General features: G+C 42.1%; 2 protein-coding genes across 4 annotated transcripts; one reads left to right on the top strand and one right to left on the bottom strand.

Moving 5' to 3' along the window:
• The first annotated feature begins 1,423 nt into the window (after positions 1-1,423).
• On the top strand, positions 1,424-11,119 carry LOC127301126 (F-box/LRR-repeat protein 14). 2 transcript variants are annotated; one of them, XM_071820200.1, is made up of 3 exons: positions 1,424-1,654; positions 8,230-8,775; positions 9,286-11,119. In XM_071820200.1, exon 3 carries the CDS (start codon positions 9,299-9,301, stop codon positions 10,802-10,804), a length of 1,506 nt encoding a protein of 501 aa, XP_071676301.1. In that variant the 5' UTR covers positions 1,424-1,654; positions 8,230-8,775; positions 9,286-9,298; the 3' UTR covers positions 10,805-11,119. The 2 variants fall into 2 exon arrangements, with proteins under 2 accessions (XP_071676301.1, XP_051187301.1); XM_051331341.2 differs by lacking the exon at positions 8,230-8,775 and having other exon boundaries at positions 1,425-1,654.
• Positions 3,473-8,230, bottom strand: LOC139831063 (uncharacterized). Of its 2 annotated transcripts, XM_071820201.1 has the most exons (4): positions 6,943-8,230; positions 5,555-6,625; positions 5,368-5,485; positions 3,473-4,526 (listed from the first exon to the last, which is right to left on the bottom strand). In XM_071820201.1, exons 2-4 carry the CDS (start codon positions 5,957-5,959, stop codon positions 4,039-4,041), a joined length of 1,011 nt encoding a protein of 336 aa, XP_071676302.1. In that variant the 5' UTR covers positions 5,960-6,625; positions 6,943-8,230; the 3' UTR covers positions 3,473-4,038. The 2 variants fall into 2 exon arrangements, with proteins under 2 accessions (XP_071676302.1, XP_071676303.1); XM_071820202.1 differs by lacking the exons at positions 3,473-4,526; positions 5,368-5,485 and having other exon boundaries at positions 6,212-6,625.
• Positions 11,120-16,442: the final 5,323 nt, after the last annotated feature.

Consider the following 16,442-nt stretch of genomic DNA (forward strand, 5'->3'; position numbering starts at 1 on the left):
CTTTAGGTGCTTTTAGTTTTGTTTTGGCCTGGAAGAGGAGCTCCAGAGTCCAGCAACCAATTTACAAGTTTTGCACCTAACCGGGTACCAAATACCAACCACCGAACCCGAACCACGTCCTTTGTATATCGGTTGTTTATGCCTATTGCTCTACACATGTTTCTTTCCACTACTACGTCACAATATCAATTTAGTAACAATTAGAAGTGTTCCTAAAAATCATCAAAATGCTCTCAATTATTTTAGAGGCATTTGAAAAAGTGACAAATTTAATCATATTGCTAAAATCTATTGCTAGACTTCAAAAGAGAAGGGAAAGGAAATAGCGTACCGCTGAAAGCTCTCACACATTGTGGGATATTGGAAAGGGTATTTCTAGGCAGCCTTTTCCTTGTTTTTATGCAAGAAGACTTATTTAAACCTAGGACCTCCACGATACAAGTGGAGATACTATACCAGTGCGCTAGACCTGCCCTTCAAAAATAATATTCTTTGAGACACTTTAAAAATGCTCCTAAAAATGGATACATTTTCATATATATGCACGAGGTGTGGCCTGTGTTGTGATTCTCTACCGCATGGGTGGTCGTGGGCTGCGGAATCGTTCGGCTTGACTTGTCGGTGGCCAGTAATGCTTGAGCCGATCTGTTGTTGAATTTTTGGGACATCCGTGGTGTTCATCTATATAACTTTTATGACATATATTTCATATTTTATTAACCAAAATAATTATCAAAGCTTTTCTTAGAGTATGTAAATGCTGGTACCAAGGGCGGTAGTATAAGTTAAGCACAATCATTTGTGATATATGCATTTTGCATATTTCACAATTTTTTGTAACAACTTATGATTTTTTAAGTAAGCATCTACCACAAACCTCCATGCTTGATATTTTTCTATTTTTTAAAACTTAGAATATAATGACATTTTACCGGAAACTACAAATATAGCTCGGGCTACGTATCGGCCACTTTTCGAAAAAAATTAAAGTGACATTTTAAAGTTTTATAAAATTATGAAAATAAATCTAGATGTTGATAACGGTATGTTCTATCGACGTACAAAATCTCAACTCAAAACACCTTATATTTTAGACCACATAGAGATGACAAAATTTGACAATTTCTGTAGGTTTTAAAATTTGCACTATTCACTAGTTAGATTTCCATATTTATTATTTTTGTATTGCATAAAATATAAAGTATTTTGAGTTGAAAATTTACACGTTTATAGAATTTGTCTTACTTATGTCTAGAATTTTCCATTTCAGAATTTTTTGGCACTATAAATTACCATTTTCAATTTTGATCATCTCAAAATTTTGATCATCTCGATATTTTGAGATGATCGACATGAAGCCCGAGCTACAAATGCTGCACTCGATATTTTGATCATCTCAAAAGTGCAAGGGTCGTAAATCTCACCATCTCACATGCCAAAAGAACACTGAACTGCTTCTCCCCATTCATTTATCCGTAGCCAACCAAACCAAACACTGAAGTAATCGAGTAAATGCTCCACGGAAATGCTTTACCCTCCGCTGCGGCCTAGGGCATAGGCGACGCGCTCTCCTCCGAATCTCAGAGAAAACCTCTCTCCGCCGCCACGGAGTAGGCTGATAGATCGCCATCTCCAAGCTCGAGCGGCGGCGCAGGTCCCGTCTTTCTTCTATTCTGTATCGCCGCTGTTTTCTTGGTTCTCCTGCTCCCTCTTCGTTGCTTCCCCATCGACATGTACACGTTTTTTTTTCTCGTTTCGATTTCTTGACTAAGACTTGCCTGAGGGAAACCGGTAGTATCATCCATTTTAGTTGTAAATCGACCTCCTTGTTAGAAAGTAGGGAAAATCTACTGAGAGGCGCCGCATTGCTGGCCCTTCCGTGCGACGCCTCGCGATTAGAAAACGCGCATCGCACACTATAGGGGTGACGGGCGAGAGCAGACCAAGCCCGAACGACTCTGTTTCCATGGCACACCCGCACCTTTTCCATCGTTATCCCCACGAGCTCTTTCTGTCCACACAATCCACCTTCTCTCTCACTGCCATAGGGAGCAGCAACGCGCGGCGAGAGGATGAGGAGCCCCGCGCCGGGAGGCACGAGAGGGGGGCGTCGTCGCCGCCGTAAACCCCTGCGGGAGGCCCCGCGTCTGTTGGCGCCGGGAGGCGCGCGAGGAGTGGGCGGCCGCCGCCAGGCGCTTACGCCGGGAGGTGGAGGCCGCCGCCGACGAGAATGCATCAGGCGGCTACGAGCACCTGGAGCCAGCCGCGTGAGGAGGAGGCTGTTCATCTTCGTTCTTCATTCGCCGGGAGAACAGAGCTCGAGCCCCGTTGCTTAGTTGCTGTACCCGAGGTAGATGACGCAAGGCTTGGGGTCCATGAAGCATGTGAAGGATTCCTCGGCATCAAAACTCTTTGCATCTAGCAATCTGAAATTTGAATTCTTCTTCAGCGTTCAACTTTGGGGACAAGAGACTCATCTGAAATTTTTATAGTACTCCATTGTAGAAATTAATTTGGCAGGTACTACTAATTAACCGGGCAATTTGCACTTACTTAATCTTGCAATTATGAACGCACTAAATACTAGCCTGGAAAATATGCACAAATTAATCTGGCAGTTACTCTGAATAAATCTGATAATTAGTACTCCCTCCATACCGGTTTACTGGGCTCCTAATGAAAATGAGGAAAAACCTAAAAATTAGGCCAAATTTGCTAATTAATACCTTGTTTAATTGCATGTGATTTAATCAGGCCAGCTTTCATTTTGGTGGAGAATTCGCTAGCTCCTAGTGCTGTCCAATGCATGCACTGGATGGGTTGCATGCAGACCAAGAGGACCACCGGGAGTGGGACTTTCCTGGTTCTTTCATCTTCCAGCCTTAAGTACCACAGTTTTCAAAATAAATATGAGCGTTACCAACACTTCAAACACAATTATCTGACCCAATCACTGAATACCTTGGTTGCAGCGCTTTGGCTAGTAAGCCCAGTAAACCGGTATGGAGGGAGTATCTAATTAATCAGGCAGTTATGACCGAAGTAACTCGTTAATTAGATATGTGACTAATTATTCTGGTAATTGCTCCCAATTAATCTGGCGATAATGGCAACGAATCTCACACTTTGATCCAATAAGTACGCACACTTTGACCCAATAAGGCCCATCCTTATGCTTACTTAAGCGGGCCGAACCAGAGGAAACAGCGCCTCCTGATTTCGCGTCTACGAGCTGAGCTGGAGCCGCCGCACGGAATCGCTAATATGCGGCGCCGCCGCCTAGTTCAGTCCTAGAAAGTAAGCTTTTTTGCAATGGAGGACTAGCCTAGGTTGCAGCAAACGGTATTTCTAGTTGAACTGATATTAGATCGGGGATATCTATTGATATCTTGTTGAAGCTCATGCAGAAATCACAGAGATTCAAACGGAATTAGTGGTTTGTGAGGGAGAATAGAGAAGGGATAGAGCTACAGTATGGGGAAATTTCTGGATCGTTGCCGATCCCTCTTTCTATTCTCTTCTATATATTATTATTTGTACATTTTACATTAAGGTCCTACTAGATACATAAATTTCAACTCACATCAACACTCCCCCTCAAGATGGGGCAAACACATCAAATAGACCCATCTTGGTACAAAACACAGAAAATGGCTTCTCTAGTAAACCTTTGGTTAAAACATCTGCTATTTGACTAGCTGAGGTCACATATGGTATACAGACTACTCCTCTGTCAAGTTTTTCTTTGATGAAATGACGATCGACTTCAACATGTTTAGTTCGATCGTGCTGCACTGGATTATTTGCAATATCAATGGCTGCTTTTGTTATCACAATAAAGCATCAAAGGCTTACACTCGAATAATCTTAGTTCACTTAGGAGAATTTGCAGCCACAGTAGTTCACATATACTATGTGCCATGGATCTAAATTCAGCTTCAGCAGTTGATCTGGCTACCACGTTCTATTTTTTACTTCGCCAAGAGACTAAGTTCCCTCCAACAAATGCACAATAACCAGATGTGGATCGCCGGTCATCTAGAGAACCAGCCCAGTCCGCATCGGTATAACACTCAACTTGTAAGTTTCCTTGCTTAGTGTAAAGAAGACCTTTTCCTGGGCAGCCTTTAAGGTACCGAAGATTCTAGTGACAGCATCCATGTGAGCTGTTCTTGGGCTATGCATAAACTGACTCACAACGCTCACAGCGAATGCAATATCAGGGCGCGTGTGGGAAAGGTAAATTAACCTTCCCACAAGTCTCTGGTAGCGTTCTCTATCAATTGGGTTTCCCGCATCACTGCTTAATCTATGATTCTGCTCAATGGGAGTAGCAGCTGTTTTTGAACCATACATGCCAGTTTCTTTGAGCAGGTCTAAAACATACTTCCTTTGTGTTAGAAATATACCTTTTGGTCCACGTGAGACTTCTATGCCAAGAAAATACTTCAAGTGTCCAAGGTCCTTGACTTCAAATTCCCGTGCAAGATGATGCTTCAGGCCAACAATTTCCCCGGTGTCATTGCCTGTGATCACAATATTGTCAACATAGACTATCAGGATAGCAACCTTATTGTTAGCATGTTTATAGAATAATGTGTGGTCAGCGTTGCTCTGTTGATACCCTCTTTTTAGAATAGCTTGTCTGAAACGATCAAACCACGCCCTTGGTGATTGTTTCAACCCATACAAGGAGCGATGCAGGCGTAACACTCTCTTTGTATTATAACTGGACTCAAACCCGGGTGGAATTTGCATATACACTTCTTCATGTAGATCCCCATGAAGGAATGCATTTTTTATATCCATTTGGTAAATGCTCCAATCAAAATTCACCGCACAAGATATTAGAGTTCTCACAGAATTCATCTTTGCCACAGGCGCAAAGGTTTCTTCATAGTCTATACCGTAGGTCTGTGTATACCCTTTTGCTACAAGGTGTGCTTTGTATCTGTCAATCTTACCCTCTGGTGTGTGCTTAATAGTAAACACCCATTTACAGCCTACTGGTTGCTTACCTGGTGGTAGATCTACGAGCTCCCAAGTTTTATTTTTTTTCCAATGCTCTCATCTCATCCAGCATTGCTTCCTTCCATTTTGGATCATCTAAGGCCACTTTCCAGTCACGTGGTATGGAAATTGAATCTAGAGAAGCAATAAAACTTTGAAAGGATGGACTACAACACTTGTAGGAGATGTAATTGGATATATCATGTTTGTAGTCTTTGAGATATTCTGGTGTGTTTCGTGTTCTACCGGATTTTCTTAAGGCAATAGGTAAGGTATCTATTGAAGTAGACAATTGATTATCACTTTGCCTTGAAGTGCTAATAGGAGCTATCGAACTAGGAGGGGTAGTATTGGTACCTGGGTCCCCATGAATTGAAGACTCTTCACCTTGAGATAGAAGTGGCGAGGATCCTACCGCATCGCCCTCATCTCCATGACAAGAGTTATTATCACTAACACCATCATTTTCCTCCCCCTGGTTTTGAGTATCATTAGTAATTGACATATCACCTGAAGTAGGTGCAAGGACAAGGACAGGCCTTACATTATCACTCCCACCTTCTTGCTGCTCTTCAGGTGAGGATAAGGAAATACCAGACCCGGCATCAGGCCCATAATATGATCCATTTTCACGAAATGTTACATCCATACTCACAAAGAATCGATGCTCAGAGGGGCACCAACATCTATAGCCCTTTTTCGAGGAAGAATACCCCATAAACACACATTTAAGGGCTCGTGGATCTAATTTTCCAACAGCATTTCTATAATCATGTACAAAACAAACACACCCAAAAACCTTCGGAGGGACAACAAACTCATTTGAATTTAAAAGACACTCTGTAGGAGTTTTATGAGCTAAAACACAAAGGGGCATGCGATTAATTAAATAAGTTGCAGTTTTAATTGCTTCACCCCACAGAAATTTCGGAACATTCATTGTAAACATCAAAGACCTTGCAACCTCAAGTAAGTGTCTATTTTTCCGCTCAGCCACACCATTTTGTTCTGGTGTGTTAACACATGTAGTTTGATGTTCTATACCATTTGAGGCAAGAAACTGATTAAAATCATGATTAACATATTCCGTACCGTTATCTGTGCGTAAGATTTTAACAGTGGCTTCATGCTGATTTTTAATAAGAGCACACAGATCTTTAAAAACAGATAAGACATCACTTTTATACTTTAGGAGATAAAGTCACGTGTAACGACTAAAGCAATCTATAAAGGTTACGAACCATCTATGTCCAGAAACAGAAACAACCTCACGTGTAACGACTAAAGCAATCTATAAAGGTCCCCAAACATTGGAATGAATTACTTCAAATGGTCTCTTACTTCTCAGACCGACGCTTGGGTAGGAGCCCCTGGTATGCTTTGCTAGTTCACAAGCATCACATACTAGGACATCCTTAGGACACGACTTAAACAAAGAAGGATAGACACGTGACATAGCTGTAAAAGAAGGATGACCAAGCCTACGATGATGTAACACTAACTCTTGACATGGTGATAAGAAGGATGTGAGAGCCACTTCGTCACTTCCATCGTCAAGGTAGTAGAGCCCATCATGCTCGGTCCCAGTCCCTAAGATTCTCCCCGTCTTTAGCTTCTGAAAAACACAACAAGTAGGATCAAACCAACCTCCACAATTAAGTGATTTTGCAATAGAGCTAAATGATAGGAGATTGACTGGGAATTTTGGAACATGTAAAACTGGAGATAATGACAATGAGTTTGTGCAACGGATGGATCCGCGTCCAACTATTGGTGCCATGGAACCATCTGCTACACGAACCTTGTCTTTATCCGAACAAGGTGTATACGAAAGAAATAGGTTTGAAGCCCCTGTCATATGGTTTGTAGCTCCTGTATCAATAATCCAAGGTTTTGACTTGGTGGTGGTGTTGGCTTGATAAGGTTTCATACCTTGGTGAGAGGTGGTTATGATCCTGGAATCAGCCTTAGAGGTGTCCTGGAAGGAAGATGAGCTTTCTGAGAGTTTAAGCTTGGATTTGAATTCCTCAAGATCTCGTACATCTACCACCGGTGGCTCCCGCAAGGTTGTAATATGGTTAGCTTGCCTTTTATTGACCCCTTGAACTCCCCCTGAACGAGGTTTCCCTTTATCCCACCAAGGTGGGTAGCCATGCAACTCAAAACAAACATCCTTTGTGTGTCCATTCCTCTTACAGTGGTCACAGAACGACTTGCTTTTGTCTTTGACAAGGGACTTGGCGGTGCGGCGATATTGCATAGATAACGCTGCACGATTATCTCCACATTTCAGATCATCTTCTTTAGGTTGAGATAAGCGAGTCTCTTCCTCAAGTACACTGGATATAATATCATCAAGGCTGGGCCATTCTGTTTGGGAGAAAATAAGTTGCCGACGAAGATTAAATTCCATGTTCAGTCCATCAAGAAAAAGTTTGGCCACAATCGGCTCAAACCATTTATGATGGATGGGTAGATCTTGCTTGTCAACGGGTTGAAAGGGATGATAATAATGTAGATCCCTGTACAGCCGCCTTGCCTCACCTGCATATTCTTTTATGGATTTGGTGCCCTGCTTTAAGTGAGTCAGTTCTTCCATGATGCGGTTTGCATGCATTTTGTTTGATTTTCCAGAAAATTGCTTCTCTAGAGATTTCCACACTTCAGACACACTTGACATTATTTCAACCTGCTGCTGTACTGTTGGTTCCATGCTTCCCAGCAGCCATACCAACACTCTGTCATTGTTCTGCTTTGTATAAGCATCACTGGTTTTCTGCTTTTCTTCTTCACAATCCAGCATGCACTTATAACCATGGGAACTTAATATTAGTTGAGCATGGCGTGCCCAGCTGACATAGTCACCAGGACCTGACAATTTTACTGGATTTGGTTCGAGTGCATACTTGATGATACTGATTTTGATTGTTGTTGTTCAAACAGTCTGCTGAGGAGTTCATACATTTTTTCCATGCTCGGATCCCCTGGCTTGTCCTTGGAGGAATCTCCCATTTTTTACTCAAAAAGCACACACAATCAACAATTATACTAGGGCCTGCCTCAAATTGCAATGCTCTAGGCTGATCTGACCAAGTTCTCCTAAGCAATACTGCTTCTCAAGTCAACTCTAGATCAACACAGTGCTACACGTACCTCAAATATTTGTAGTTGAAAGGCAGAAGCATGTGAATAATAGAAGTCTGGAATAATGTACTGCAGTGACCAGAGGATGAGGATGACCTTGTCGCTCACACCTTGCCGAGTTACAAGGACGTGCCTTGATCCGAGATCAGCAACAAACAACACTTTGAAGCAGCTTCACTCCGGCCAGACCACACAGGATCTGGAGTAAATCGTGGCCGCACCACCGCACGAGCACCACCAGCGCAATGGCGACGCAGGACCTCACGGGCGGCCGATTCTTGCTCAGTAAAACGGGGAGAAAACACAGGAACCGCCCTGCTCTGATACCATGTTGAAGCTCATGCAGAAATCACAGAGATTCAAACGGATTTAGTGGTTTGTGAGGGAGAATAGAGAAGGGGATAGAGCTACAGTATGGGGAAATTTCTGGATCGTTGCCGATCCCTCTTTCTATTCTCTTCTATATATTATTATGTGTACATTTTACATTAAGGTCCTAGTAGATACATAAATTTCAACTCACACCAACATATCTACATGGACTCATCGTTTTTACTCAACCAATTTAAAGGGGCACACTCTGGTGTGGCGTGATCACCTAGCTTCCCTTCTCCCGAATTTGTAAGCACCAATTCGAGAAAAATATATATACAGGTGGCGATCCCCCTACTTTCTTGCCAGGAGCTACAAGCACTAATTTACATGCTCTTGTATCGTGATTAATTACGCGCCCCCCACATAATTAGGTTCAGATTCAGCACTTGGATCTTGTCTTGCGTAGTTGCTTGCCCCAATTCTAGTTTGTTTCTTTATATTCTGTTAGTTCATTGTTCATGCTCTGCTACTTATGGCGGTAGTTTAATTTAATGATGTGGCTTGTAGATTCATTGTTTCTTGCTAGCAATCTAGATATGGATAAGGTGCTTGCTACTTTAATTAATCTCCATTCTTATGAAGTTCACACAAGTTTTGGACGGATACAGTAAATGCTCAAAGTTCCTCAGAATATTCTTCATAATGAGTTTTGCCATTGTGATCTCTAGCCTCAATGCTTTATTCAATACTATCATAAGTTTTAGTCCAGCTCTTTGGTTGTTTTCTTAACCGTGCTATTACCTGATTTTTGTACAGCTGAGTTTGTTCAATGGAGGACCTACCGGAGGCTATGATGACAGAGATTCTAAAGAAGATCACCAGGACCAGTGATCTGAACTCTCTTTCCCTTGTGTCAAAGCAGCTCTACAACATAGAGGGGAATCAAAGGGGTGCTATCCGTCTTGGTTCCGGTCTTTGCACTGCTACAGAATCACTGACATCATTGTGCGCCCGGTTCCCAAATTTGCGGAAAGTGGAAATCAATTACTCTGGTTGGATACCTGGTTGGATACCTGGACATGGAAATCAGTTGGACAGTAAAGGCCTCTTTGTGTTTTCATCTCACTGTTCCTCTCTGATTGACCTCACCTTAAGCTTCTGCTCATACATCGATGACTCTGGTCTTGGTTGTTTATCTTATTGCAAGACATTGGTGTCTCTCAGGCTGATCTCCGCACCACAAATAACTTCAATTGGGCTATTTTTGGTTGCAGTTGGTTGCACGAGTCTATCTGCTCTCCACCTTATTGATTGCGAGAAAATTGACAGCATAGATTGGCTGGAATACCTTGGTAGGAATGGATCGTTGGAAGAGCTTGTAGTGAAGAACTGCGCAGGAATCAATCATCATGACCTCCTAAAGTTTGGTTCAGGATGGATGAAGCTCCAGAAGTTTGAGTTTGACAGAAAAAGAGGAAGATATGATGATGCTCTTATAGGTGATGAGGTCTATGACTCCTCGTATGATGCTCACAACATGGATATATATGATTTCTGCTGTGAGAATTTGAAGGATTTAAGGTTGGCGCATATTAAAACTTGGCCGGAAATAGGACTTCGTGTTGTCTTAGGGAAGTGTAAAGCATTGGAGAACCTTTGCCTTGAGTATGTGCATGCCCTAAATGACAATGACATGATTGCATTATCCCGGAGCTGCAGCAACCTTAAAAGCATCTCACTTTTGCTCACACGTCAGCTCTACTCTAGTGACGTCAGCTATTGTGAAACCAGGACGTCATTTACTGATAAAAGCCTTTACGCTCTAGCCCTAAACTGTCGTATGCTTCAGATCGTAGAACTCAAATTCACAGCATGTGCTCCTGATTGGCCATCAGATATAGGATTTACACAACAGGGTTTTCTGGTGCTCATTCAGTCCTGCCCGATTCGTGTTCTCGTGCTAAATACTGCCAACTTCTTTGATGACGAGGGGATGAAGGCCCTCTCATCCTCACCACATCTGGAGACACTCGAGCTTATAGTGTGTGAAGCGGTAACTGATGTTGGGATGCGCTTCATTGCGCACACCCCATGCTTGAGTAATCTCACACTTAGGATGTGTAACCGTGTGACTGATGTTGGAGTGGCTGAACTGGGACGTGCACATAAGTTAGAGTCTTTGGTCATTGATTATTGTCATGCGATCTCTCTGCAAGCTGCGCAGGGTGTTGCCAAGTCAGTTCACTACTCCATGGACCGATCAGCCGCCCTTTGGAAGAAAATCGGGTTTGATGACGACTGGTGGATGAAGTGGTCACCAAAATTTTCAGTATAAGTTGGCTGCTGAAGCCATTAACTTGTTGAGTGTGCATATTGGACAAGGCTGGCAATCATCCAACCCAGATTCACTTCTCTGAACTTGTTATTGCCTTCTATCTGTGCTGCAATGATTCTCCGACAGTCTAGTGAGTACTCTCGACTGCATCTGCTTAATTCAACTTTAGTAGTAGCCACCACGTGTGTACTATCTACTGTAATTCTGGTTGCTTAGTTTCTACCCTCTGTAGCCGTTCTGAAACCCTCATGAACAGGCCAGCCCGACCGTTTAGTTTTATTTGTATTATTTAAGCAAATGAACCCATTTTTAGAATCGCGGGAGTGAGTTTGAAGTGTGTACTATCTGCCTGCTACTTTTCGCTTGACAATTTTGGTATGGATCAGTGCAGTAATGGTCAGTGTCTCACAGGTACCTGTACTACAAAGGCTGCATGCTTCGTTTGTTGATACTGATTCTATTTGTGAATGTCTTCTCAAAATAAAAGTTACTAGCGTAATCGGCTGTGTCTAGATTCCAAGATGACAAAGTCAATGCACCCATCTCATGGATTCATTTTATCGGTAGACCTTGCGTCACAACTTCACAAATAGACTGGCTGAAACTTGTGGCGTTGAGCGACCAGCCGACCAACATATATAACATGTCCAGTTTCTAATTACAAGCAGTCACATCATGTCCTTGTGACATGTTTTTTGAGGGGCCCTCAATTCAGAAACTGCAAATGGAGACCGAGCTACTTATAGATTCTTTTTTTCGGGAAGCTACATGTAGCTTTTTGTTTTCGAAAAATCAGAAGTTATATTCTAAAGTCTCAAAAAATCTGATTTTTTTTTCTAGATGTAGCCAATGATATATGCTACAAACGTGCATGATCTCAGTGTGAATTTCTTTGTATTCTAGGCTACACAAAAATGATTAAGTCTGACAAGTTTTATAATTTTGAAATATGCATTATCCACTATACTCAGATCCACACATTTGTCATTTTTATGTATCCTAAAATACAATGAATTTCACATTGAGATTTTACGTATTTGTAGATTTCATCGTTGGCTACAGCTAGCTGCAGCTAGGATTTTGTTTCAGATTTTTTTAAAATTTATAAATATGATTTCTGAATTTTTGAATATAAAGTACTATATCTAGCTCGGTCTCTATTTGTCCACTCCTGGTCTCAATTCTGTTTACTTATATCAAGAGTACTAGGAAGTAAAATGCACGGCGTGCCTTCGTTGTTAGATTAAGAGCATCTCCAGTCGCGTCCCCCAAAGCTATTTGGGGTGCGCCGGACAAAAAAGCGCTTCCAGCCGCGTCCTCTAAACCCGTTGTTTGTCCGGCGCGTCCCGATATGGTGTCCAACGCCCCGAGGCCGTTCCCGTCCCACAGGGAACGCACCGGGCACGCCGGACACAACGAAAAGCGAGGCGGGCTCCCACATGTCGATGAGTATTTGCATAAACCGTTGATTCACGTCTTTTTTTCTCGTCGGTCCTTCCTTCCCGCGCCTCCCACCCCTTCGCTGCCGCTGGATTTACCGGTCGTTTGGGCGTCTGATCTCTTCTGAGAGTCGGCACCGTCGTCGCGGCTTGTGTGATCATGCACAACAGATCATCGAGGATGACCGCAAGAATCATGCCAGGACACATGTTGGTCCCTATGAGTGTGATGGCCCTCTTGCGGAGGTTGATCATGAGTTGCCTGCAGATTTTGCTGATTTCCTCACCATGCATGCAGAGATCCGTGACAACAATGTTCATGATCAACTTCAAGCTGATCTCGTTGAGCATTTGTGGAGGATCAAAGAAAATGCCGCGACACCTTGATCTAGCCCTATTTATTACATTTGTTTAGTTGTTTTATTGTTTGTTGTATTTTAATTTGAAAACTATCTCCGCAAACATATTTATTCCTATGTTATATTTGATAAATGATTGTTCATTAAAAAATCTTTAAAAAAATGTTTGGGGGCGGCGTTTGGGGGAGGCGGCTGGGAGCGACATCCCCCAAACGCGGCACGAAAAAAACGTCCCCAAACACTCAATCCGGCGCGGTTTGGGGAACACTTTGGGGGACGCGACTGGAGATGCTCTAAGATCCATGGGTTATCGAAGTAGTGCCCGAAATTGGTGCCATGGAAGTATTGCCAGTAACATAAAATTAATATTGTAGCGCTATGGTTTGATATTATTTTTTCTTTACACCGGTAGAATGATCGTGAAGCGATAAAAAAGAGGGTAATATAGACAAAAATCACTGTGTAGTAATGAGGCAATGTGAAAACATAGGTACTATGTAGTACCACTACAATGTACTACCTCTGGTCACTAAAAATTGACGCGCCTGCTCAAGTAACGATGAACATGCCCAGGCCTCCCTCCGCGTCGATTAAATCCGACCGGAGGGAGTAGCTACAAACGCCCGAAGCGTGGATAGTGTTGACTGGCTGAAAGAGGTGACGAGTGAGTTTTTTTTCAGAGTATTGTAGAGACGGCAGTAGTATTTTACCCGGCTATAAAAGGTGGTAGGCAGTGGATGATCCTTTTTGTTTCCGGAATTCATACAAAAGAAGATAATAATATTTTCAACGATTGAACTAGGCGGCAGGAGATGGATAATAATTTATTTTTGAAGATAATGTATAGGAAGGCAATAGTGAGTTTCCCGGGTAAAAGAGATGACGGGCGGTGGATCAACTATTTTCCGAAGGTACCGTAGAAGATGGTAATAGTATTTTCCTTGGATAAAAAAAGTGAGAAATAATGGAGTATTTTTTCTAAGTTAGTTAAAAGAAGGCATTAGTATGTTTTTCGAATAAAAAAGGAGAGCAATGCTGGAGTATTTTTTTAAAGTAGGAAGTAGTAATTTTCTGAAGAAAAGAGACGACGGATGATCCACCAATTTTTTAATGTACGTAGCAGTATTTTTCCTGGTTCAAAGAGACGACGAACAGTTGAGATTTTTTTGCGACGTAGTACTGTAGAAGTTACTGTCCATGCAGTAGTACGTTTCCATAACAGAAGATGCTGTTAATGATGTACTATTTCTAAAATATATAAGTAGGCAATAATATTTCCCTTTGCAAGTAGGCAATAATATTTTTCCCTTTTTCGGAAGAAGGTACTAATATTCTTGTAGGGTGATTGTGAGGCCAGCTTCATGCACCGAGGAAGAAATACTGCATGCAAATTACGGTGAAAGTATTTTGCACCGTTAAAAACTTACTGTTGGATCATTACCATCGGAAAATTACTATTGAGGTTGAAGATCTGCATTGAAGGTACCGTTGAAGAAGGCAGTAGAAGAAGGCGAATAGCGAAAAAGAAAATGAAGGTACAATAGAAGAAGGGAGTAGTATTTTCCCCGAGTAAAAGAGGCAACCGAAGGTGAACTAAGTATATTTTTCCGAATGTACCTTAGAAAGACATTGAGTGGCCTTCAACTTTTTTGACTTTAATACATATCTATTTTTTCGGAGATACCGTAGATAAGGCAGTAGTATTTTCATCAGCTAAAAGAGGTAGAGAAAACAGGAATATTATTATTTTTGAAGTTGCTACAGTTGAAGAAATACCGCATGGAAATTACCATGGAAGTATTCCACACTGTTAAAAATATACCATTGGAAAACTACCATCAGAAAATTACTATGTCAAAGGGACCGTACAAAAAGGCAATAGAAGAAGGCACCGTAGAAAAAGGCGGATGGTGAATTATTTTTGTTTCTGAAGGCATGTAGTAGTATTTTCCCAGAGCAAAAGAGGCGACGGATGGTGAACTTAAGTATATTTTCTGAAGGTACCTTTGAAAGTCGTTGAGAGGCCTTCAACTTTATTTTTAATTTTAATATATCTATACTATTATATACTATTATATTGAAGTTGGTAATTTGTCACTCAACACGTTTTATTGTCGTCATTAAAAGCATCTAGACCGTTAATCTATATCCGATGTCACACAAGTTCCCCCACAAATAAAAGGTATGTTGTAAATAGATCACTAGACAAATACAAATTAGGGATGTAATCAATTTCTTTCTCCTAATCCTACGCTGACCGCTCCCTTTCATAGTTACATGTACAACGCTCCTACGTCAGCCTTCCCTTAACAGCTCCACGTAGGACATTTGCAGACGTGGAGGCGAGAGATAGCGAAGAAAGGCCTGAGCCTTCCCTTCCGCAAGGGAACTTCTCTTATCAAGAACGGGAAGGCAAGTCTTGGCGTTGTATGACTTGCTTTTCCTTATCAACGCGTTTGCCAAATCCAGTGCTCCGACGCGCGAAATTACTTTGCTCGTTGCGCCAAATTCTTTCTTCTCCCCGTGCTGAATCGTCCTATCTGCATATATCCATGTTTACTCAGAGGAACCACAAACCCGACCGCTGCCGCCGCAAATCCATCCCAGCCGCCACTGCTCCGGCCATGTCTCGTCGGCCGGCGTGGAATGGATCTTCTGCACCTCTGCGCACGCGCGGACAATCTTCTCCATCCCCAATTCCCGTCTATGCCCTCCACCGCCGAACTATGCTGGATTTGGCACCAGCGCCTGGCACGTTTGGTGGGATGGGTCTGGTGCTAGTATCCCCAATCTTTCTCCTCCAGCAGATTGGTAAGCCTCACCTTCTGATCCTTGTACTCGATGTGTACATGTTCTCTTCATCTTGATTCACTCAGTTAATTTGGTGATGCACTGCCGTTCTCGTTTGGTTAACTGAATGAATACGCTGCTGTCCGCAATCTCGATTTTGTAATTATTATTTCATCCTTGATACGAGTATAAAATAATCGATAGGTAGATGTCATGGATTGGTCGGCCATAGAACTAGAAAATATTAGATGTGTTTTAGATGCAATCTCTAGTGGCTGTGCTGTATTCGATCAGTCACATACAGATTATGCTCTACCTGCCGAGAAGTATATGGCAGATGGAACAAGAGCATCATTTAGTTTATGGAGGCAGCATTCTATCTGAGCTAACATCTAAGCTACTTCTAGATACGATAACTAAATTAATAGAAGTGTCCCTCATAATATACGGTGATATCTAGTATTGCAGTAGCCTGATGTTGTTTCATCCTAGCTAGATGTTTCTCCTGCGGCTTGATATTCAGTACTAAATGATTATGTTCCATACCTATGTCCTGTGTTATTTTAACATTTGAATGGTTATCCTTGTGTAGGGTAAATGATGTTCACCCACCTAGAGGTTATGTCTAAAACACTGCGGTGCTTTTTTTTTATTGAACAAACACTGCGGTGCTAGAAATACAAAAACGTATTTTACAGGATAAGGTTGAGGCATTACGGCTCACCCTGGAGGCAGCAAGGGAGAACAAGGAGGCCAAAACAAAAGCAAAAATGCTAGAGCAATACACTGAGTGGGGGAGGTACAACTTTTAGAACCAGGGTGCATGTGGAATGAAAAACTACAATTGTGCAAAGATTTTTTTGTAGTGCTGGCTCTTCACTTCCAGGTCTCTTGAAACTTGGTTGCAATATCCAGTGGTTGTTGGTGCTGGACTACCTACTGCGTGTCTCCAGGAGTTTGAATTGATTTACATATGGAATTTGTATCTGTGATCGTATCAGAGTTTATATATTGAACAGGAATAATCCATATTTGTGTTGGTCTTAGACT

Source organism: Lolium perenne, chromosome 5 (genome assembly GCF_019359855.2).
Source record: "Lolium perenne isolate Kyuss_39 chromosome 5, Kyuss_2.0, whole genome shotgun sequence".
Classification (NCBI taxonomy): Eukaryota; Viridiplantae; Streptophyta; class Magnoliopsida; order Poales; family Poaceae; genus Lolium; species Lolium perenne.